This window comes from Carassius auratus, chromosome 8 (assembly GCF_003368295.1).
Source record: "Carassius auratus strain Wakin chromosome 8, ASM336829v1, whole genome shotgun sequence".
NCBI lineage: Eukaryota > Metazoa > Chordata > Actinopteri > Cypriniformes > Cyprinidae > Carassius > Carassius auratus.
Window position 1 is genome coordinate 8,758,174 of NC_039250.1, and position 25,934 is coordinate 8,784,107.

Below are 25,934 nucleotides of genomic sequence, written 5' to 3' on the forward strand. Positions count from 1 at the left end.
GATTTTGATAATTACATTTTGATGATTGACAGGAAAATCTATATGGGAACTTGTCTTCGAGCAGTTTGAAGATTTACTTGTGCGAATTCTTCTTCTGGCAGCTTGTATATCTTTTGTAAGTACATTCTGGTAACATGTTCTAGCAGGTTTCTACTGATATTGTTATTGTGCAATTATTCCTTGAGTGCAAATAGGGTAAGTATAGGCATTTCTTAGACCTGATTCAGCACAGATTTATGTCGGGTGTTAATTGCTTTACGCTACAAACAAATCATCGCGATATATGCACTGAAATAAACACTGACTGCTATCCGGAAGGGCTGTGAAAGTGAAGATGTCTTGTTAGCGCCTCTAGTCTTGCATGCTTCATCTTGGGTTACTCGTGGATCAGAAGGGCTGAACAGCTGAGGAAGCGGAACTCTTTAGGAATGGTGACAACAGCATTCAGTGAGATTGAGTGTCTGTCACTAGCTGCCAAACAAGATGTCTTAGTAGTGCACTGCTGTTTTACAGTTGTGTTTTAAAGGACCTCTAGATTAATTAGCCTAGTTAGTTTACCACTGAATAAAAAGACAACATGACCTGTGTGCTTGGAGACTTGGAGGGTTGTGTAGTTAGGCTGTCAAATCACATTTATGTATATGGATCAGTGCTTATTAATAGTGGTGGTTTAGCTTAGCAAGTACAGGTGTTGGTACAGATGGCACATGGGGTTCATTTATGAAATATAACTTTTGTCTGTATAGTAATTAATATCCTATATGAAAGATAGAAGATATTAAATATTGATTCAATTATGTATTCATTTAATATATAATTAAATTACATTAATTTGTCTAACATATTTAAATGAAACATCACTTTTTCATGATTTGGATTTGTTTTTAAAAAGTAAGGATCTTTATGCTTTGGCTGTCCAAAATCATTAGTTACAATACATCTACATGGCTTGATGAGATTGAACTGGCTGGTCGGGTGGAAGGAGAGAGGCATGTCAGCATTGCCCAGCGGAGTGATACTGAGGTGTTGGAGTCTGTGGTTTGACAGCTGTCTAGTAGTTGGCGGTGTTTCCGAGAGCATCTCTGCAGGCCAAATTGGGCCTCTGACCTTTATTTGCAGGCTTCTCATTACCACAGACAGACCAGTAACTCCACTGTCTCGTGAGAACTCCACCAAGATGTTGATTGGAGGGCTTCAGTCTCTGCATTTTGACCTTCAAGCAGTGCATCTAAGGGACTTTGTGTCTGAGAATGATCATGCAACTCAATTTTTAAAAGGTGCAAACCAAAACTGTTCACTAAGTTGATAAGAAAATGTATGCTTAGTGATGGTGTTGCTGGTGCTTATATTAGGAGGAGTTCATATGTAATAATGCGTCTAAATGAGGGAAATAACAGCTGTCGTGCGGCGGCTGCAGTGAACTGTTGGAGTTTTATTTCCTGTCATTAAAACTTACTGCTGCGTTTGGCTTTTGTCATGCAGTTTGTTCAGTTTTCCTGGGTTTAAACTTCTAGTTTAAAATCACGCAGATTATGCAATCCAAACAGAATCTCATTTGTAAACAGGCTGTGTTGAATCCGTTATGAGAATGCAAATGTCACTTGCGTGTCTCATCTAGAATCTTGATCTACTGGTCTTGAAATATCCACAGGGTGTTTTGAATGTGAAATGCTTGATTAGATCTTACGGGATGTGTTGTGACTTGACTTGTTTTTTTTAATGTGTTTTTTTTGTATTATTGCAGGTATTAGCATGGTTTGAGGAGGGAGAAGAAACAATCACTGCCTTCGTGGAGCCTTTTGTAATCTTACTGATTCTTATAGCTAACGCCATCGTAGGTGTTTGGCAGGTCAGTAGAGCATGAAGAGTTATGAATTTTGAATAATTACAGGAGAAGTGTGTAATTTCTGCACAATTTGAGAAAATGATTACTGTTATCAAACAGGTTTCTCACATCTGTCTAATAGATAGTCCCTTCCCAATCTCAAATGCTGAATTTGCAAGTGAATAAAATCTACTTTATTCACGTTTGATTCTCTCCATCTTAGGAACGTAATGCAGAAAATGCCATTGAAGCACTTAAGGAGTACGAGCCAGAGATGGGCAAGGTGTACCGTCAGGACAGGAAGTCCGTACAGAGGATCAAAGCCAAAGACATTGTGCCTGGAGACATTGTGGAGGTCGCTGGTAAGTGCAGCCTTTATATAATTTAAGACTCACTTTTTTTCTCTGAATGCAGTTATTTGTGTGGTAACTGTACTTATGTTGTTATGAGGTAATTACAGCCTCTGATCTCTCCGGTCCCTGTGTGGACCCCGTACAGCTCCGCTATAGGAGCGTAGGTATTTTTGGTTGCACCTGTTGATTCTCAATGGACTGTGTGCGTCGGTCCTTATCACATTGGTCAGTTCTCATGCTCTACCTAGAAGCATAGCTATATCCATTCCATTTTTGGCTCTTTTTGTTTGATAATCAGAAAAAATGTAACTTGCATGTAAAAAAAAAAAAACCCTGCAGGTTCATTGTGCTTGTAGGGCTGCATAATTTGTGATAATATATCACAATATAAATGTTGTAATTATATATCAATATATAACTATAAAAAAAATAATAACAGCAACAATATTAATAATTATAATAGTACTAGTGGTAGTAGTTGTGGTGGTAAATAAAAGAAAATATTAAACATAAGAAATATTACTATAATAATATTTCACTGTAAAATAAAGGAGCATTTAAGAAAGCGAATCAATTTAACAGAACTGTAAAATGACAGTACTGATGAATATGGCTTAATTTCCAAACAATGAACCATCAAGCTTAACGTCACAATGAAATCAGACACTTGACAATTCTTGTTTTAATGGGATATTGCAATGTTTATTGTAAATGATTTATCTGTGCACATCTTTTTTTATTTAATGAAATACAGCCTTCACGATTTATCATAGCACTAAGTCTCATCGCACTTTTAGTTTCGTTTAAAAAAAAAAAAAAAAAAGTCATGCAGTCCTGCCTTTGACAAAAAAATTTCATGTTTAGGATCAAATCTAATCATATGCTTGTTTTATAGATGAGGCCCCTGGTTTCTAGTATTAATAAGTGTTTTTGAAGACTGAGTCTGTGATTTTAAAGCGTGAAAGCATCTCCATGTAGATATCATCAACTTTTGGGATGGATGTGGTCATTTGATGCATGAAAGAACTGACAGAATGTTTGAACCTTTAACTCTTTGCAGTAGAACCACTGCTGTATGTTTTTGTGCATAGTGGTAGATGTTATATTTAGCACTGAAAGGCTGTTCAAATTATGGAATGGTTTAATTATAGCTCACATTGACAATGGTGCAGATGACAGGTGTCGGCACCAGACCCACCGCCCACCCCTTCTGCAGCGACCCACAGAATTGCAGCCCGTGACGTCAGAAATGATCCAGACAGACTGCAATGTCACCTTGACAAGGTCATTTGTGGAATAGTGCTGTTTTGGGGTTGGTGCTTGGGACTGAACGTGGGTAAACTGTCCATTAATGCATTTGTTTTGTAGTGCTTTAATTTTGCACAATGTCTCAGTGCATTCTTGCACATAGGGATGTGATATCATTTGCCCGACCGACACTGTATGCAATAAATTTAGGAAGAGCGGGTCACTTGGAGCTTTTTGGCTGAATCTGGAAAGCATTTCATTGTGTGACATCTGCGCCGATCGTTTAAAGTGCTTTCCTGTGGTCTTTCTCTCTGCCTCTGAATCTCTGTCTCTGCTCCTGCTGTGGGTTGTGAGCATGACGCAGTCCGAGCCTCGGCTCAGCACACTCGCTGCAGTGGACTCTGGGACTGTTACCGGTTTAGTCATGAACAGAATTACAAATGCTGCCAGCGGCACCCTGACAGACTATCAGTTCTGTGCAGGGCCGAGCTCAGCATGTGGGCCACCTCACAGTCCTCTCAGTGCACATCTGATGCTTTAATTAGCATAATTTACAATGCTCTTTGGTATTCCAAACCAAGGTGCTTTGGTGTAGAAGACAACCTCAGGTGTAATCTTTGAGGAATGCCTGTTGTAAGGATTTGGTATTCTGGCATTTTAAATACAATGTTATCCAATGATAAATGCAGCAATTTCATCAGCCTTGCAAGAATCTCCTGTAAGACTCTAAGAAATCTTAAAGTTTTTAATTAATCCATGTCTTTTATAGCTTTAAGGCCATCCACATGCTATTGTGTACTTCTAAAGTTGGATTTTTTTTCTTGAGATAATAGATACATAATTTATATAATGTTTTTATTAGGGATGTAACATTTCATTCAACTCACAATTTGATTCGATTCACAATATATTTGTAATTTATTTTTTACAAAATGAGATTAAAGATGAATTATAAATTAAATGTGTCCTTTTAATTGCTTGGACAAAATGCTGCACATTTCTTTGTGAAATTGAAATGACACTATAATAATATACTAATATAGCACTTTTTAAATTTTGATTGCTTTTTAAAAAAAATATATAATGTAAATTTAAATTGCAAAACTAAATTAAAAGTTTAAAACAAGCCTCAAATAAATAACGCAAATCAAATAAATATCTTTAAAGCAAAAGGCTTTGGCTGTGCTCTTTCCATTCAAAATTAGAGGCAACCACTGCATTTTAATCATTATCCAAACAAAGATGAGGCATACATGCAACACGAGAAGATTTTCATATAAATTAGATTGTTTTTGCTTAAAATTTCGAAATTATACAATGTTTCGACTTCAGTTTTGTGAAACTATACATAAAAATATCCGCATGAAACAGTGGATGAGCTATGAGATTCACTCTCTGCGTTTCCTTGGTTTCTGCTGTAAACAAAAGAGAGTTGCACTTATGAACGTTAATATGCATTATACAGAGGCAAGATGAAAAGGAAAAAATACCATCTAAACTTTTCTAAAGATAGCAAGTTCCCCTCAGACATGCATTCATATAAACTCCTACCCCTAAACGAATCGCGATCTGTTAAGCATCTCAACCGATTTGAATCGGCACTTACTTGAATCGATTTTCAACTGGCTTGCAGTTAACCGTTACATCCCTATTGTTTTGAGGTTTTATTGATTATTGTATCCTGCCCAATCACCCATCAAGCCACTTGATTACATTGTCTTTAACAACATCAAACAGAAAGTCCTTGTCTAGCCAAACATGTTTTTTTCTTTTACATTGTTCCACTCATCAAAAATCAGTCATTTTTATGTATTGCTGATTGTCTGAGGAAACCAGTGCAATTAGTTTGAAGTGTGGATGGTGCAGCCGTATTGTCAAGTGGAAGGGGTCCAGCTGTTCCTATTGTTCACTCAGAGAGATGACCTTATAGGGAAGTGCCCATGGTGTCCCACCCCTCTTCCTCCTCATGCAGCCACTTTCACATTGGACTTACCCATCAGCACAATGCATGCTTTGGGAATTCAAGTACCCAGGGTGGCACGAAACATTCTGCTGGACCTGGTAACCATCGCCTATCACCGAGGAGCCTTGCAGCAAGTGGCAGGGCCCTGGAAGGTGTTTGATGCCCCTAGCCTGTCAGCAAGGATACACGAATACTGGGTTTTTGACCGCCGATGCCGATCTCTTAGAGACCAGGGTGCCTGATGGCAGATACAAAGATGATATCTTTTCTTTTCTTCTTTTCTTTATTTATAAAGCATTGTATAAATACAACTAAGCCTTTGCATTTCCTTTTTTGATCAGCATGTATATTTGAGTGATGTCGGCATAGGAATAGAAGGATATATCATGTTTCTCAAGGATAACTCCTAATGGGAGCATTTATAAAGAGAATAAGTTTGGAGCTTAAATGGATCCCTGCGAAACTCCACAAGCGAGGTGCACTGTAGAAGAAATGAAATTAGCAATATTAACGGAGAAAGATTGGTTAGTCAAATAAGATATAAAGCATTTTAGAACATTTCCCTGTAGACTGAAATGTTCCAAGCAGGAAATAAGAATAGTGTGATTAATAATATCAAACACTGCTGTTAAATCAAGAAGTACTAGAGCCAGGTAAAGATAGATGTCTTTTAGTACTTTAAGAAGAGCTGTTTCGGTACTGTGCTGGACTTTATTCTCAATACATTTCAGTAAGGCTTTAAAGTTCATACTCAATTTCATGTAATTGTATAGCAACCACTTTAAAAAAAAAATTGTAATGAAAGGCAGATTTGAGGTGGGTGTAAAGTTAGACAATATAGATGCATCTAGGTTCACTTTTTTCAGTTGAGGTCTGACTTCTTGTATGTATTAACTGATCTGGTACAGTTCCAGTGCAGAGACATTTATTTATAACTAGGTCCCAGCATATTTAAAATCTGTTTTAAAAAAAGAGGATTGGAGGGATTGTGTCATGTGAGATGGCAGAAGACTTTTAGTGATGGTCACTGCAGTCATCTGGATCCTGTACATATCCAGCCCAGATGGTGGATCAGCACCTAGAAAGGACCTCTACATCCCTGAATGTCAGCGAAGACCAGGACACCTAGATGAGCTCCAGAGACAGATACCCAGTGAAGACCTTGTCTCCTTGATGGCCACTGGGACAAGACCACAGGAAACAGATGAGTCCTCTGCACAATGTTACTTTGCTGCGGCCTGGAATTGAAATGCTGGTTTTGTCTGACCCGAGGAGAACCGGCCCCCCGTCTGAGCCTGGTTTCTCCCAAGGTTTTTTCTCCATTCGGTCATCGATTGAGTATCAGTTCTTTGCCACTATCACTTCTGGATGCTTAGTTGGAAACACTTAATATCCAGTGATATCACTGACAGATATATAGCACCGATACTATTCAAACTGAACTGAGCTGGATGATGACATCACTGAATTCAATGAGGAACTGCCTTTAACTGAAAATTTAGTTTGTACTATTGTTATTTTGCATTATTGATGCACTATTTTCCTATTTAATACTGTAAAGTGCTTTGACACAATCTGTATTGTTAAAAGCGCTGTATAAATAAAGATGATTTGACTTGATCTATAATTTTGTTGAGTGAAACAAGGGCAGTAGGCTCAAACTCACTCCGGGTAGTTCAACAAACAAGTGGTTTAATAAAAGTGTAAGCCGGAGGTGAAATGTCTTTGATAAGTCTGCTATTTTTGTAACAAAATAACGAAGTAATTTTTCACATAGGTCAGAATATCACTGTATAGATTTGATTTGGAGGGTTAATAGTAGCAAAAAGAACAGCAGGTTTATGCTGGATTTTGGCAGTGACATTAGAAAAATATTTATTCCTAGCTACTCTTACAGTTTTCTGATAGTTGGCCAGTGAATCTTTAAGAGCTTGTGAGAGATCTAAAGCTCGTCCTTTTTCTATTTTCTTTCTGCCCTCCTACAGATTTAATGAAGAGCTTGAATGTTGCTATTATTAATCCATGGATGAGGGTTTGATGAGTTAGATATCAATGAAGCAACTGAGTCCATAACATCTGAACAAATATTACTAAATATTATATATATTAAATCGGCCTTTTCAATATATCGGTCGTCCACTAGTCATTTTTAAGTTTGTTCCAATAAGCTTGAGACCCTTTTTCATGCCAATCTGATGGCTATACTATGATGACATGGCAAGTAAAGAGCAGGCATGTCTGTTTGACCCCTGCGTCCTGCGTCGCTATAAAGAGCAGAGGAATGAAAGCTGGGACTGATGTAAGCATAAACTTTTAAAGGAAGCTATCTTACCCTGCTGATTCATGCATGCTAAAGTTATTTTAAGATACTAGTGCTTTTTGATATGACCGCTGAAATACATGTATATGCTGCATCTTCCGTTCCAATGTGTTCTTTCTTGGACTTGGAACGTTCTGTTAGTAGTTCAGTACTGAGCTGAACATGTGGTGAGATCTTGTGTGGGTGTTGTGTAGGGCTTTTTTGCTGGGTTTGTTCTGGGCTCTCCATGCTCTTCGATGGCCGATGAGGAGGTGGAGCGCATACAGTGGGTGGAAAGAGAACTCCAACAACTCAGAGGTTTGGAGGTCACTCTTCTACCTGGAGGCCAGATACGCCTGAAATAGCTCATCGCTGGGGCTTTTTGTATATGCCCACTGATAAATGCTGCTATGTTCTGGAAAGCGTTGACGCACTTGTGAATTGTGCCATAGAGCCTCTCTTAAGTCATGAATCAGCTCTCAGCTAGAGCGAAATTGAATAGACCCGTCATTCTCACCTTTTGGTGCGCAGTCAGCAGCACAATTAAGCATCTCAATGAAACGTTTTCATGTAATTTGAAGTATGGACCTTTTAATAAAAATAAAAAAAGCTTAAGCTCCTACCCATCTAATCCACAGTTTCATTCAGGGGTGTCCATTGTGAAGTGTTCAAAACTGCATCAAAAAGCCTTTTAGATTATGTTTTAATTCCTGAATTTGTATTGAATTTGAGTTGAGGTAATAAACGAGATCAAGATGGCTCCAATTTGAGAAGCAAGTAAAATTAACTGAGAATCATTTAACTGTCTTTTTTTTTTTATTAGAAAAGCCAAGTTTGTCAAGGAAAACTTGCTTTTATAAGTGCTTATTTGAAAGTTTTGAAAAAGATTTAAAAATAAATAAGGTAAAGGTAAAAATAAAAAGGTTTATAAGTTGTGGATGGAGGCTTGTAATGCAAGTTTGTTAATTTACTTAAATGTATATTAAAATAATTACATATGCACAGATTACATAAATGCATATATTTATGTCCATTTTTTTATTTATTTCATTATAAAAATATAAAAATAAATACAAATATATTTAAAAAAAACAGTGCTGGGTGACCTTCTGGGGGCTGGACTTAATTGTTTACATTTGTTCCTGATTTAGGTGGCTAAAAGTTGCAATTGAGTGCCATTAAGTCTTTCTGAGAAAAGCCGTCACTGTCTTGTGTGTGTGTGTGTGTGTGTGTGTGTGTGTGTGTGTGTGTGTGTGTGTGTGTGTGTGACTTTGTCGCTGTAGCTCCTCACAGATCGTGGTGAAAGCATAGCTTGTTAATCCACAGTGCTGAGATTCTGTTGCACACACATGTGATGATCTGTGCCAAAGCCAAGCAGCATCCATTGTTATCATGCTGCCACACTCCACATGCTGGCCAAGCAGATTCCCGGGACATTCACTGATGGATATGTTAATGTTTAACATGGACAGATGAGCTAATAGACACTTTATGCTGCTAAGTGCTGCCTAAGAAAGATTCTCAAACGTGCTCCTTAGAGCTGCTCTTGAATGCCATCGTTATGAGTGTAACACCTCCCAGTTGATCACACTCTCTCTTTCTCTTGCTGGTTCTCTTGAAGTCCTTTAATTCTTTTTCATCACTGTACAAAAGGGACTAGTAGATTTGATTAAAGATCCTAATTTGATTTGAGTATGCCATGGTTCATCTTGCATAGCATATTCATCAGTCAGGAAAAGATTTCAGAAGACATTTAGGAATATTCTTTCTGAATGTTGTGTTCTCTGCAATATGTGTGAATATATAACACATTATAATATTCAAGCCAAAAAAAGCAACAAAATAAACTACTATACACAGTTTTGAGGTTAAAGTATGATCATAGAAGATAAACTTTATTTTTTAAACAAAATATTATTTCTGCACTGACATTGCAAGTTTAATGATGCATCGTGGAACTCGAGTATCTTCATAACTCATAAGCCAGACTGTCTTGCAAAGAGGGTTGTTTTTAACCTATGTGTTTATGTAAAGGGATAGATCACCCAACATTGAAAATGTATCATTCACTCACCCTTGTGTCAGTCAAAACATTTTTGACACTTTTTTTTTTTTGCAAAATGTAAATGATAATAATTTGAAGAATATTTCAATTGTTTAAATATTTTTTAAATGGTGATTGTGGTTCAAAACAACATTGGACCTCTGAAAACTGATTTGCATAGTTTTTTGTAGAGTTATTATTATTTTATTTTGTTATGAAGCTGAGGCTTTGAGGATATTTTGGCTACAGGTTTAAAATGCTGATTTTTTTCAAATTGTTAATTATGAAAACACAGGATCATGTGTAAATAAACAGCTTTGCTCTGAAACGTGCTGCAAATATAACAAAAGCTGATTTAATCTGGTAAAAGCGATATCATAATATCAATTTCATTTATTTTATTAAAGCTCATTTAAAAATTGCATGTCACTAGAAACTTTTTTATTGTTTTTGGTAGTCATTATTGGCAGTCATTATTGTTTGAAACAGCATTGGACCCTACTGATTTGCATATATTTTGTGTTGCAGTACATTTTTTGTTTTTATGCATTAATTTTAACTGTGTTATGAAACTGAGGATTTGACTTATTTGTACCTACTTTTTTTTGTTCTCCTTCTAGTGGGTGACAAGGTACCAGCCGATATCCGTATCTGTGCCATTAGGTCCACCACGCTCCGAGTGGACCAGTCTATTCTGACAGGTAACGAAGCATTAGGTTCAGTTGTATGTGTTTTTTAAGTGTCAAGTATCTTAGCTGTGTTTTATTATAAATTCTGTTGTGTTGCAGGCGAGTCTGTCTCTGTCATTAAGCACACCGACCCTGTGCCAGATCCCCGTGCTGTCAATCAGGACAAGAAGAACATGTTATTCTCAGTAAGAAAATTAGACTTCAGCTGAACTTGAATTCACAAATCTTATTGGTGCAAACGACTGTACATTTAAATGTGTGCATTTCAGGGAACCAACATAGCTGCGGGAAAAGCTATAGGTGTGGTGGTGGCCACAGGTGTGAACACAGAGATCGGTAAAATCCGTGACGAGATGGCGTCCACCGAGCAGGAGAGGACGCCCCTGCAGCAGAAGCTGGATGAGTTCGGTGAGCAGCTCTCCAAAGTCATCTCTCTCATCTGCATCGCCGTGTGGATCATCAACATCGGCCACTTCAACGACCCCGTCCACGGAGGCTCCTGGATCCGTGGAGCCATTTACTACTTCAAGATTGCCGTCGCTCTGGCCGTGGCCGCCATCCCTGAAGGTCTTCCTGCTGTCATCACCACCTGCTTGGCTCTCGGGACCCGCCGTATGGCCAAGAAAAACGCCATCGTCCGCTCTCTGCCCTCTGTGGAGACACTGGGTTGCACTTCCGTCATCTGCTCTGACAAAACCGGCACCCTCACCACCAACCAGATGTCCGTCTGCAGGGTGAGCCCTTTCTTTAGCAGTTTAGGCTTCCTAGGCTTTCTACAGACGGTTAAGTGTACTTAATAACTCCATGAAACATGCAAAGATTTGCACACAACCCTGTTGTGCGTAAACCCTACAAAGTGTGTTAGCCTGAAATTTTTTTTTAAATCATTTTAATAGCATATATGAGGCATGTAAGTGTTTTTATCAACTTTTAGGAGTACCTAGCACAACGATGACCTCAAGAATGTTCATGAATGAATAAACATGAACTAAATGCCACATAAAATCAAATTTACATTTCATTGGGGAATTTAAGTAGGTGAGGGTATTTGTATATAGTACTGTATATGTGACCCTGGACCACAAAACCATATGGGTCAATTTTTGAAATTGAGATTTATACGTCTGCTGAAAGCTGAATAAATAAGCATTCTATTGGTGTATGGTTTTTTAGGATAGGACAGTATTTGGTTTAGATGCAACTATTTGAAAATCTAGAATCTGAGGGTGCAAAAAAATCTAAGTATTGAGAAAATCACATTTAAAGTTGTCCAAATAAAGTTCTTATCAATGCATATTATTAATCAACAATTCATTTTGAATATATTTACAATAGGAAATTTACAAAATATCTTCATGGAACATGATCTTTACTTAATATCCTAATGAAAAATCGATTATTTTTTATTTTTGGCTATTGCTACAAATATACCCATGCTATGTAAGACTGGTTTTGTGGTACATGGTCACATATAATCTGTTGTGTAAATGTAATCATGTAATCCATAAAGTTACTGTAGTCTGATTACAATTATTTTAGAATGCAATTTAATCTAATTACAAGTACTTAAAGAGCCACACAAATAATTAAACCAAAAAGTACACGATTTAGAAAGTTATTGGCTTCTAAAGTAAGGAGTCGACTCTGAATCGCTGAAACGAGTCGTTATAGATTTCAAATCTTTTGCCCATCTCTATGTACGTCACTAGGAGCACTTTGCATAATAATCTCCGCCTACTGTCTTGGGAGAAACGTAACTCTGACCTGCCCCGCCCCCCACCCCCCACAAACTCTGGTTGGTGTGAGAGCATCATTTTGAGGAGACTGTTTGTTTTATTTTCACTGCCAAAGAATGAAGATCAGAAGAACCAATCGCTAAAATTCATTTTTACCACAATACCAGAGCAGTACAACAAATCCCTTTTGTTGTGTTCACAACATTTCACTGATGACTGCTTTTCTAATCTCGGTGAGTACAGCGGGATTTTCAAAGCATTTGGCCATAAAAGAGGGTTCATTAACAACTTTATTTAGATCAACAAGCATCTCCGAATCACAACGCGAAGTATGATTATGAAGTTATGTGTCCGTTTTCTCCCGAGCGTCTTATCAGTATGTGTGCTGTCTGCAGCCTTTATCTGCGCTGATCTTCATTTACAAACACGTCATTAAAATGAACTGTAACTCCGTGAATACTCAACGAAGAGACATGAGAGAGATATCTATAGAAAGCTTGACATGTCTTCTTTAAAACTAAACAAGTGCTGCCGAAAACAGATATTCTGTGATAAAGTAATCCATATGAAAACAACACGATGTCTGTTTTTCATATCTCCCTTCGTTATATCTAATGTGACCACGCCCCCGTGCTATTCAGATTCAAATTGAAGCGTGCAGCTTTAATACACCCACACAGAAGAAAAAGCAGCGAGACTGTTAAATTTTTTTATTTTACTGTTTGCTTCGCGGTGAGAGAAATAAGACATAATTCACCCCAAACAGATGCTAATGCATAGTTTACCGTGGAGTTGTGTGCGGAACAACCAATCAAACCTGACTATGTTAGTTGACCAATCAGAACACAGTATACTACTGTAAGGTGGGGTTTAAGGAAACTGAATCTTTTGTACAGCTTTGCGCGAACCGTTTGGGGATCTCTGAGAATTGAGGTAATTTTAAAATGATATTTTGACAAAATGACAATGTTTTTTAACCTTCTATGGATTTAAACCTAATGTACAGGACTTATAAACAGTGATAGGAAGCTTAGAATTTTCATCTTACTGGCTCTTTAATTTTCGTAATCTGATTACCTAAACCAGATTACATGTAATCAACTATTACTCAGCTCTGTATTTTATTACAATAAATATAATAATACTGTTATATTGTTATAGTAAGGCTATGGAAACCTGTAGGGAGCCCTTAAGTTTCTCATCTGTTGGCAACAGGTTTAAAAACGCTTCATTTTTCAAATTGTTGACCCTGAAAACACTGGAAAAATTTGCTCTGAAATGTGCTGCACATATACTTATTTAATTAAATTGCAGCCCGATATGATTTAATAAAAGCAATATCACAATATCAATTTCAACTAAACATTGAACCCTTTATTAAAGCTCAGTGTGGACGGAAAAGGTGCTTGTCACTGGAAACTTCGAATACATTGGTAAACACATGCTGATTGCACTCAGTCTTTGTCCTCCTGCATATTTCCCACAGTACTCAGTCAGGAGATCTGTTTATTCTGAGGGTTTTTTTGGTCAGTTAAAAATCCTCTGTCATTCTGTGGAAATGAAGTGTTTTGGTGCAGCTTCCTGAACTTCACTGATAAAGATCTCTGTCATCGGACTGGGCTGCTCGCTCTGCAGAAATGCAGGAATGAGTTCAGTGATGGATGGCTGTATTTTCAGAATTATGATTTTTTTTTTTCTCTCCATCGGTTGTTAGAGTATTTTGAACTTTAAAAGTCTGCGACACAAAGGCAGAACAAGCAGTGTTTCATCTCTCCATCTCTGTGTGCTTTCAGCCCCCTCCCACTTGCTGTTCTGCCAGTTTCTGTATTTACTTAAACACAATAACACACAGGACAGAATTACAGCACCCTGAGTCATTGCACACATATAATCTTCTTAGGCTAATACATGCTTATGCTGCCATCTTCTGTCAGTTAACTTTCCAACAAACTCCTTCAAGACGGACAGCATGCTGATGCATCTAGTTAATGACTGGTTTCTTAAAGGAACAGTTCACCCAAAATTCTGTTACTATTTCTGCCAAAACTATTTCTTTAACATTGTGTCTGTGTTTCAGATGTTCATCATAGACAAGGCTGAGGGAGATAAGTGCTCACTGACTGAATTCACCATCTCTGGATCCACATACGCTCCTGAAGGAGATGTGTGAGTGTTCTGTCTCTGCTCTCATATGTACTGGTAGTACAGCAGTCAAACTGATGCCTATGATTTCACATGTTTGTCACCTTCTGTTTTAGTAGGTGGTTTATTGATCATTCTTTTTGTTTGCTCAGTTTTCTTGATAACAGAGTAGTGAAAAGCTCGCAGTATGACGGGTTGGTGGAGCTGGCGACTATCTGTGCCTTGTGTAACGATTCCTCCCTGGATTTTAATGAGGTATGTTTACTAATTGTCCTTTCTTAGTCTGGATGATATAAGAAATAATGTCCATTACTTTAAATTGAGAAAATGTTAAATATTTAAGAAACTTCTATCTATCTATCTATCTATCTATCTATCTATCTATCTATCTATCTATCTATCTATCTATCTATCTATCTATCTATCTATCTATCTATCTATCATTGTGCTGCTTAATATCTTAATGGAAAACTTAAACAGCATTAATTTAAAATATAGTTTTGTTGTGACTATTCTGACTTTTGCTCAATTTAATGTATCTGTGCTACATAAAAGATATTTAGTTCCTTTAAAAAAATAATAAAATAATATATGAAAGTTTTTAGTTTTTTTTTTTTTGGACACTAGCGTGAGATGTTGTCATCGTGAATGTCTCTGGCCAGTGTCATGTTTTAATGTAGTTTAATATGAATATGATAATCATTCTTTAATATGATAATCATTCTTGGAATAATAATCTTAATTTGTTTACTATATATACTGTGCGTGACGCTTGCAGTAATTTCAGCAGCTGCCGTCTCAATGAGGACATAAATACAAAAACTACATCACCAGTACTGTTCTGAGTCACTTCACAAGCTTTTTACTGTTTCAACTGAGTAAAACCAGTATCAATTTAAGGGTATTTTATGGTAACCTGTCAAAATAAAGGTTCATTTGTACATAAAGGCATTGTGCTAGAAATATTACTATTATTTAGTAGAATGTATGTGATACTGCTACTACTATTAAAAAAAATATATATTTCCATGTTTTAATTTTAATAGCAAATCCCCTTTATTTACCAAAAAATTAAATTGTGCTTAAATTTCATTAATTAAGACAAATTAAATTTGGGTGAAACTTGAAACTTGTTTTTCGTAATTATATTACTTGTATAAAACTTGTATAAAAACTTTAAACAATTGTAAATACGTTTAAAGAATGGCATTGGTTTTATTTTTAGTGATACGTTTTTTTTTTTTGTTGTTGTTTTTTTTTATTTGCATATTTTTGTATTTTGCTTTGGTACCGAAATTGGTACAGAGAACTGTGGATTTTCACTGGTATCGGTACCGTATACTGAAATTTTGGTACCATGACAATAGTATCTCTAACCATGTTGCCTGGCAGTAGAACCATCATGATGAAAAGCTTTAATAGAAGTTCAGTTCCACGCATGAAGCATGTACCTAAATGATAACTTCCAACTCTCTTTCAGTCTAAAGGCGTTTATGAGAAGGTTGGAGAGGCCACGGAGACAGCTCTGACCTGCCTGGTGGAAAAGATGAACGTTTTTGACACTGACGTCAGGAGCTTGTCAAAGATCGAGAGAGCCAACGCCTGCAACTCAGTAAATAATTATACAATTAACCGGTTAACTGTCACTCACATTTTTGAACATAGACTTAAAAGTGTATGATCCAAACCTACATTTTTATAATGCATGACTGAAAAAATTTTGTAACAATAATTTCATGGTAATGCAATGTTTGAATTTAATGATGACAGTTAACAGGTTTTTAATAAAGAATTATGCAAGCGCTTATTTAAACATGATTTAATAACTCAATATGTATGTGTAGGTGATCAAGCATCTGATGAAAAAGGAGTTCACCCTGGAGTTTTCCAGAGACAGGAAGTCCATGTCTGTGTACTGTTCCCCCAACAAATCCAGATCTTCTTCTGCTAAGATGTTTGTCAAGGTGCTAACCGGAAACTGGTTTGTTTTTTACGGAGTTGTTATATTGGCAAATGTTTCAGATTGATAAGTTGGGCTGTCTTCTACAGGGAGCTCCAGAGGGAGTGATTGAGAGGTGCACATATGTGCGTGTGGGTGGATCCAGGGTTCCCCTGACTCAGGGCATCAAGGATAAGATCATGTCTGTGATCAAAGAGTACGGCACTGGCCGTGATACCCTGCGCTGCCTGGCACTAGCCACCCGTGATAGCCCACTGAAGAAAGAGGAGATGATCCTGTCAGACACGGCCAGCTTCGCACAGTATGAGGTGACTGTCTAATATTTAACAATCTAAAAGGTTTATTTCCATCTTGGTGGATTACTGTCCATTAAACTGTTCATCTAGCTGTTTAACATCTAGCTGTATAGTAATGTACCTAGCTATCTCCAAAAACATATACAAATAGTTTTGTCTCACTAGCTGCCCATTTAATAGACTATCAAACTAGTTAACTGTGTAATGAAGTGTTTATTCATCTAGCTAGTTGGCAGTCTAATTACTAGCTAGCTTGTAAGCTATCTAATAACACATCAAGCTATATAATATCTTTGTCCCACTAGCTTTTTGCTGTCTTGTAACCGATTTATTCATATAGCTAGTTAGCGCTCGAATAAAGTATTTTTATTTTTTTATGTAGCTTGCCATCTAATAAACTATTAGATTATTAAAGTTGTTGGTAGATTGATGGTTTTAATCCATTTAGTTAGCTGATTGTTTATTAAACAATTCACCCTTACAAAAATGAACCATGGTTTTACTACAAATAAAACCATATTGATTGATACATTTTCAGACTGATGGTAACCACAAACTAACCGTAGTTTAACCATGGTATTTGTAGTAAAACTGTGTTTATAAAAATGGGTATCAGTACGCCAAAAAAGTAACGTTACACTTGTCTAATAAAATAGTTTTTTATCCTGCTAACGTTAGTTAGCTGTCTGATAAAGTATTTAATTAGGTAATTTCATCCAGCATCTAATATAATTTTTGTGTGTCTGACTAGCTTTCTAACTAGTTAGCTATCTAGTGAAGTATTTAACTATCTAGAAATGTATTTATCCACTTTATCTAATAAACCATCTTTGTGTCTAGCTAGCTGTCTCCATCTAGCCAGTTAGCATCTAGCTAACGGTTATCCATTGTGGAATTGAACGCACTAAAGTTTTTATTTAATTTTTTTCCCTTCACTTCCCTCTCCTCCCCATCTGTCAGTCGGATCTGACCTTTGTGGGTTGCGTGGGCATGCTGGATCCTCCTCGTACGGAAGTAGCCGCTTCCATCAAGCTCTGCCGCCACGCCGGCATCCGGGTCATCATGATCACCGGCGACAACAAAGGCACGGCTGTGGCCATCTGCAGACGCATCGGCATCTTCTCAGAGGATGATGACGTCAACCAAATGGCCTTCACTGGCCGTGAATTCGATGACCTTTCACCTCACGACCAGCGCAAAGCTGTCATGGCTGCCCGCTGCTTTGCACGCGTCGAGCCTTCACACAAGTCCAAGATTGTGGAGTTCCTGCAGGGCTTTGATGAGATCACTGCCATGGTATGCAGCCATATGGTGTTAAAGGGATAGTTGCCCCAAAACTAAAAATAGTCAGTACAGTATCCATGTCTTTTCAAACCCGTAACACCTTCGTTCATCTTCAGAAGACAAATGAAGATATTTTTGATGAAATCCGAGAGTTTTCTGACCCTGCATAGACAGCAACAAAACTACAACGTTCAAGGCCCAGAAAGGTGGTAAAGACATCGTTAAAATAGTCCACGTGACATCAGTGGTTCAACCTTCATTTTTATGAAGCTATGAGAAAGAATAAAAAATAATGACTTTATTCAACAATATGTGTCTAAGACTGACATAGAAGAGAAGAAATTGTTAAATGAAGTCGTTATTTTTGTTTTCTTTGCCCACAAATTTTTTTTGTAGCTTCATTAATTTAACTGTTGAACCACTGATGTCACATGGACCTTTTTACAGATGTCTTTACTACCTTTCTGGGCCCTGAACGTGGCATTTCTGTTGCTGTCTATGCAGCGTCAGAAAACTCTTGGATTTTATCGAAAATAAACCAAGGTCTTATGGGTTTGGATCTATATGAGAGTGAGTAATCAATGACAGAATTTTCTTTTTTGGATGAATTATCCCTAACGGATGCAGCACAACTGTGTTTGATTGTTCTGATTGGCTGAGCGGTTGTGTCTCTGTAGACAGGAGATGGCGTGAACGATGCCCCTGCCCTGAAGAAGGCAGAGATTGGCATCGCCATGGGCTCTGGCACTGCTGTGGCCAAGACAGCCTCGGAAATGGTCCTCGCTGATGACAACTTTTCCACCATTGTGGCCGCCGTTGAGGAAGGCAGAGCTATCTACAACAACATGAAGCAGTTCATCCGCTACCTCATCTCCTCCAACGTGGGCGAGGTCGTCTGGTCCGTGCAGTCGTGGTTTTCAGATCCGTTTCATTTGTTTTTGTCTGTTACTGATATATTGATCTCCTCTGCAGTATCTTCCTCACCGCTGCGTTGGGTTTCCCTGAGGCCCTGATCCCTGTCCAGCTGCTGTGGGTGAACCTGGTGACTGATGGTCTTCCTGCCACCGCTCTTGGCTTCAACCCTCCTGACCTGGACATCATGAACAAGCCCCCTCGCAACGCCAAAGAGCCCCTCATCTCTGGATGGCTCTTTTTCAGATACTTGGCCATCGGCTGTGAGTCACAAACATGATTAATGTAGCCTAATGGCTGTGATTTATAAAAAATGTAAAAAAAAAACTTGCTTATGTAAATTTTTCTAGCTTGTCGTCTATTAATGTATCCAGTCTTGCTGGTCTGATAAGTGTTGTTTTCTCTCACGTGTGTTGTGTTTCTCAGGTTATGTGGGTGCTGCGACTGTAGGAGCTGCAGCCTGGTGGTTTATTTCTGCTGATGACGGTCCAATGATCACATTTTACCAGCTGGTATGTATCTCTGTTTTTAAATAAATGTCATGTGTGTGACTACAATAGCATATAAATGCTCAATTCTTCTCATCAAAAGTAGACTTCTGTGACATATTTGTCATTTAAACAATTTAACTACTGACCTATCTTTGAAAGATTGCAGCTTCTGCTTTTCTGGAATAGAAAAAAAAGAGTTCTAAAAGAACAACATTTATTTCTAATATATTTCTTTGATTGTAACAATGTAAAAGTCTTAAAAGTCAATGTAACTGGCATTTAAGACTTTTGCGCGTGTGTATTTTTTCTTGTCGCTCTCTTGCAATCCATTAAAACCATTTCTTGTCGTTTTCTCGCAAAAGATAAAAAGAGGTGCGAGTCAAATGAGTGTGGAAAGGGTACAGCGCACACAAGGCACCGGCCCACACTGTACCCTACATCTTTTCATATCAAAGCACAAATGAAACTACATGCTTGCAATGACGCGGTCGGTTAAGTCATGAAGTTACCAGAAAGGCAATTAAAGCTGCCTTAAAACTGTGCATGCATTTAATATATTATATATGAGTTACATTAAGAACATTTCTCTGAAATGGTTTTCAGAATTGTCCTGGAGCATCCTAGCACTGTGTTCCTCATCTAACACACCCGATTAGACTCGGCAGTTCATTAGTAGAGACTTTAAGACTTGAAGTGGGTTAGAAAAGGCAACCTAAAAACAACCTAATAACCAGCTGTTGTGATACTTGTTGTTAATCAAAGAAAAATAAAAAAGAGGAAATAAATTGTATAGCTTTAAGGATTCATCTATATTTAATTTAGAATTTATTGTTTGATGACTTAAACTATAGTTTCTGTATTTCTGATGAAGGGCACAGGTAAATATGGCATTCATTATAATGTCTAATAAGTCTAATAATTGTTAAAATTGATAGCTCTCAGTACTGTAATGTTGAATGGCTACAGTTAATGGTTAAATGTTAGGGGGGGAAATTATTGTAATCAGTGATACTGGCCTTTCAGTCAAAAAAAGATGCCATTTAACAAATATTCAAAATACTGTCTTTGTTGTTTCTACATTAATTTTTAAAATTATTGCAATATAAATGTATATTAAAAAATTTTTAATGTTAGGTGGGATTAATCACAATTATTTTCAGAAAATGTGCGATTAATTAGTTAATTAAAAAATTAAATCGATTGACAGCACTAATAATTTTAATGTATTTTATAATAATTTTTATTTATTGTTTTGTATATGTGTATAATTTAATGTATATGGGCATATAAGTGTGTGTGTGTGTATATAGTTGTTGTTAAGTGTAATGTATTCACATAATTATGCAAGTCATATTTATTTTAAATAGTATTATTTTGTTGTTGTAGCAGCAGTAGTAGTAGTAACTAAGCGTGTATTCTCGCTTTTCCTCTCAGAGTCATTTCCTGCAGTGTTCTCCTGATAATCCTGACTTCCAGGATCTGGAGTGCCATGTGTTCGAGTCTCCGTACCCCATGACCATGGCCCTGTCTGTGCTGGTCACCATCGAGATGTGTAACGCCCTCAACAGGTCAGCCATCGTCCACCTCACATCCAGACTCACGCATGGCACTGATTAAAAACTGAACCCAAGTAAACCTGATTTGATTTTTTCATCCTGCAGTCTGTCAGAGAACCAGTCTCTGCTGCGCATGCCTCCCTGGGAGAACGTCTGGCTGCTGGGAGCCATCTGCCTCTCCATGTCTCTGCATTTCCTCATCCTCTATGTAGACCCGCTGCCGGTACAGCACCCTAAACACTACAGATCATTAAGTGCTCAATGGAGATGAGGATCTCAAAAATACATTTTGGGGCCCAGAAAAGAATTCTAGCTGTAATGGAACATTTATTTCTCCACTACTGCTCCACACAAACTCTGCACTCTGCATCTACGAGTTCTAATTCAATTCTAAATGGTTCAATTACCAGTTTTCTGGACAGTTGACAAACTTTCTATTGATTTGAAAACTATTGTCAAGTACACATTACGTATTTTAATATATGTGTGTGTGTGTGTGTGTATACTGTATAACAATGATACAGTTATAAGAATAAATATTAAGTAACTGACAGACATTAATTTCTGATACTACTACTATAACTACTTTGGGTATTTTTGAGTATTATATATTTTTCAATTATAGTTTTGTTTTTTGTTTTTCTAAGTGGAAAAAGTATTGTAGGCATACACTTATTTATTTATACACACACACACACACACACACACACACACACACACACACATATATATAGATATAGATAGATAGATATAGATAGATAGATATAGATATATAGATAGATAGATATAGATATAGATATAGATATATATAAAATACTTTTTAACTAAGGATTTTTTTTTTTTTATTATAGTTCTTTCAAAGTAGTAATGGTATAAAAATATAAAAAAAAAGATAATACTCTTAGTAGTAGTATCATAGAAAGTAATGTTGTTTTAAAATGAGTGATTAATCATGTCTGTTACTCATTTAATATATATTTTTATAAATGAATAAAAAACGATTTCTTAATGTAAGTATTTAGGATTTTCACTTGAAAAAAAATATAATAATAATAATAATAATAATTATACATATTTATTACTTATTATTATTATTATTATTTTATTTTATTAATATTAAAATAAATCAATAAATCTATATGAATACAGTATTTTTTTTAGCCAGAGAAATGAATGTAAAATCTTTTTTTAATTTTTTTTTTTATTTTTTTCTTGGTGTCACTCTTCTTTGCTTCTCCCTCTGTTGTTCCTCAGGTCATCTTCCAGATCACTGCTCTGAATGTGACCCAGTGGCTGGTGGTGCTGAAGATCTCATTGCCTGTCATCCTCCTGGACGAGCTGCTCAAATTCATCGCAAGGAACTACCTGGAGCCCGGTAAAGACCTGGACCAGGAGCCCGACAGGAGAGGCTGGTCCCTCTCTGCATGCACTGAGGGCGTCTCTTGGGCCTTCGTAGCTCTCACACTCCCTCTAGTGGTGTGGCTGTACAGCACAGACACTAACAACCCCCAGCAGCTCTGGTCCTCCTGACTGATCCCAGAGCTGGCGGCAGGCTAACACAACATTAACAAAGAACAACAGTCACTCGTTCACATTTGCACATGCATTTAATTTTTTTAATGTGTGTATATATAATGTTTATCTTCATATATAGTATATTGTCGTCAGAAAATAGTATGTTCCTTGTTTTTAATCATTCCATTTAAAGTACTTTTTTTATTATTATTAAAGTTGTATATTTTCTCAGGTCCCCTTATGGCCTTTTTTAGAAGCTTAAAGTAGGAGATGCAATATTTATCAGATTGCTTTGGATTTTTTTGGCTCAAAGCTCTGAGATGTCTTTATAGCCTTTTGAATCCACTGGGCCAAAAAGAGCGAACATGCTTTTGGGTTATATTTAGATGTTTTCCACTCTAACGTCAGCTTGTCGTTTCGGTTTCTTTCCTCCCTTGAAGCAAAATGATTTCCTCTCTGCGTTAAGTAGATTGCAGCTACCTCAGTTCCGTCGGTTGCTTTCTTAGTATCTGTTTCCTGACTTAAATTTGTTCTTTTTGCTCCATAGATGACTAGCCAAATGCACTAGTTCCCTCGTACAAAAACCTTAGTGGTTCGCAGTTTTATTTTATTAATGCTTAAGTAAAAAAACATGAAACTGACAGTGTGTTTAGGATTTGCTTTGTGCAAATTCTCTGAAGATGTTTCCTTTTTCATGTCATAGATGTATTTATCGGGGCAGCGTAGTGATTCTAATATTATAGATGAATTATTTTTTACTGTAATGTGTATATGTACATACTAGATTATGAGTAAATGAACTGAGCACAAATGATCCCTTTTTTTGTATTATAGTATCTTTTGGGATTAAAACTCTGACATTAATACACATGACTGCTTTGAATCTATAAATGGCACATTTTATTCTTTTGGGGGTTTTTTTCTCTTCTCTCTTTTTTTTTTTTTTTTTTTTTTTAGTCTTATTTCAGGTGACCAACAGACATGCATGATTCGATGTGCTGTATTGAAACTAATTTTGTCCTGTGCATCAGCGAGTGAGTACCACTCACATAATACAGCATCACAACCTCGTGTTTGTTTGACTGATGTAATGCACACAATTATGTGCATTTGCTTTTACAGGAACTATATTTAACTCTCTAAAGACGCTTTTAATCATGTCTAACCACCGTTGCATGATGTCACACATCTCTGTATGTATACAGTATCTTTTCTGTTTCTTTATTTGTTTGATCAAACGTGTCTTTATTTTCTCTTTCTCTCTCCAGCTCGGGATGATTAAGCCGATCCGCTCTCTGTTCTCCTTGCAGAAGCTGTGAGGGTTTTGTGACTTTAGTGCATGTGTTGTTTTCAGCAGCTCCACATCTTTCTAGGCCTGCATGTCAACTGTGCTAAAACCGAAGCATTTGCGTCATTAGTTTAGAAGTAGAAAAAAAAAAAAAAAAATTAAGACCTGATAGCTCAGGTCAAACCCAGTGAAATTTGAAAATACTCTTAAAATGTAACATTACAGCAGTTTTCATGGTGCATGACCCCTTAAGTTAGAAACTTCTGTATAGCACGGCAATAGTAAAAAAAAACGAACAAATGTCATTAGTGGGAAAAAAATCAAAATTTTCTCAAGATCTTTTTTTGAGATCTGTAAATGAACCAAAACTGATTGTTCTTGTTGCTTTGCACAGGGATGTGTGATATGTTTCAAAGCAGAGGCTCATTTCAGGTGTTCGGTGTGTACTGTATGTGTGACATTGACAGACAGGCGGTCTTCTAAAGCAGTTCCCATGACAACGGAGGGCAGTGCTGCTGAATCAGTGTTGTAATTATCACAATGACTTGTGGTTAATAAAATGATATTACATGGTTGCGCTGCTCTTTCTTTACAGTCAACGCTCTATTTTGTATAAGTAAAAGCGATATTGATTTTAGTAAATGTGAATACATCAACATTTTATCATGCCATGATTTTAATTCCAAAACATATACAAATAGTCTTATGTACAACAATATAGAAACATTAAAAGACACACAGAAAAAATCATTTACATGCTCTGTTAAACTTAACCCATACATGTTCTTGAATAAGTTTTGTTATATTTACACCAAAAAAAAAAAGAAACAGGCATACAACTGATCACGTTTGCACAATAATACAAAAAATATGTATGTATATATTATGTATTTATATTAGTTTTTTATTTTAAAAAAGTAGCACTGCAATATCTTAATGGAAATCACCGCTTTGAGTAAGTATTAAACAAATGTAAAAATATTGCAGTGAAGAACATGGCTGAAACGTGCTGTTAAAAATTCCTAACAGCAACACAATACTTTCTTTTCAATTTTGGTGTGAAATATGACTTTGACATGTTTATTACACACAAGATCAGATTTTGTGGGATTGTGGTTCATTAAAAGATCATTAGAAAGTATCATGCAAAATAAATGACATTTTAGACACCTTTATGAAAAAAAATGAGTAGCACAGTTGTCTAGTCCTGTATTTGGCCCAAAGCAGAAAATAACCTGACACCCATGATGTTTAGCTACGGTTGGAGAACACATGAAGAGTGAATGATGGTGTAATTAGTGCTGAAGCTGAAGTGTTGAGGGTCACTGCATGCCGAACCACTGCTCCTGATCGGCCCACTGCGCCGCCTCACTGTCACTGCCCTCCAGATCTCCCTCCTCCCCGCTGCCCTCCATATCGTCTCCGTCCAGCTCCACCGTGGCGTCCGTGGGACTCTCCTCCTTCTCCATCTTCTGCATGCCCTCCAGAGACTTCTGGTCATTCGGATCGAGGCTACAGAAGAGGAACAGAACAGTCAAGTCTGCTCGACTCTAATGTTGAAGATTTTACCGTACAGTGTGGATGACGATACCTTAGCGCTATACTGTACTGGTCCATGGCCTCCTGATAGTCATTAACAGCTACGAGAAAATCCCCCAGCATCCTGTGCAGCACGCAGTCGCTCTGATTGGTTAATGTGTTCCTTAGAAGAGCTATTCCTTCCTCATACTTCTGTTCTCGATCTGTAATTAAAATGATTTAAGCATAACATAGATTACACCAAAATATATGCTTTTGAAGCCTAAGTCAAGAAAATAATTTGATTTCATAACTATTTTTCATAACAGTTAATGAACAATAACAAAAATAATAAACGATATAATGAAAAATAAATAAATAAATTACTACTAATAATAAATAAATAGATTTTATAATATATATATATATATCTTTTTTTAATTAATTTATAACAATAATGATTAATGGAAAAACAAAAATGTGCTTTTACTACCGCTAGTAGTTCATAAATAGGAAAAAATTATAATAATTATATAATTTAAAAATAAAATAATTAATAATAACAAATAATAAAGATAATACAATATAGGAATAAATAATAACTAGAAAAGTATAAAAAATATATATAATTAATAATTGGGGAATAATATAAATAATACAAAAATATAACAATTTAATAATAATAATAACTATTAATAAAAAAAATAAAAAAAATTAATATATGATAACCAGTTGATAAAGAAAATATAATAGTTTAATTAAAAAAATGATAATGATAATTTTATAATAATTATAATAAATTAAATTTCAAACAA

General features: G+C 36.5%; 1 protein-coding gene and 1 pseudogene across 2 annotated transcripts; one reads left to right on the forward strand and one right to left on the reverse strand.

Moving 5' to 3' along the window:
• The first annotated feature begins 36 nt into the window (after positions 1-36).
• On the forward strand, positions 37-24,174 carry LOC113107200 (sarcoplasmic/endoplasmic reticulum calcium ATPase 2-like). Of its 2 annotated transcripts, none has more exons than XM_026269539.1 (18): positions 37-115; positions 1,745-1,849; positions 2,049-2,187; positions 10,353-10,433; positions 10,521-10,606; positions 10,691-11,155; positions 14,235-14,323; positions 14,452-14,554; positions 15,780-15,911; positions 16,144-16,263; positions 16,349-16,567; positions 17,516-17,851; positions 18,517-18,737; positions 18,812-19,014; positions 19,178-19,263; positions 20,677-20,810; positions 20,904-21,021; positions 22,053-24,174. In XM_026269539.1, exons 3-18 carry the CDS (start codon positions 2,100-2,102, stop codon positions 22,326-22,328), a joined length of 2,757 nt encoding a protein of 918 aa, XP_026125324.1. In that variant the 5' UTR covers positions 37-115; positions 1,745-1,849; positions 2,049-2,099; the 3' UTR covers positions 22,329-24,174. The 2 variants fall into 2 exon arrangements, with proteins under 2 accessions (XP_026125324.1, XP_026125323.1); XM_026269538.1 differs by lacking the exon at positions 37-115 and having other exon boundaries at positions 1,751-1,849; positions 22,053-22,173; positions 23,582-24,174.
• Positions 23,248-25,934, reverse strand: part of LOC113107201 (anaphase-promoting complex subunit 7-like) — an 8,687-nt pseudogene continuing 6,000 nt past the window's right edge.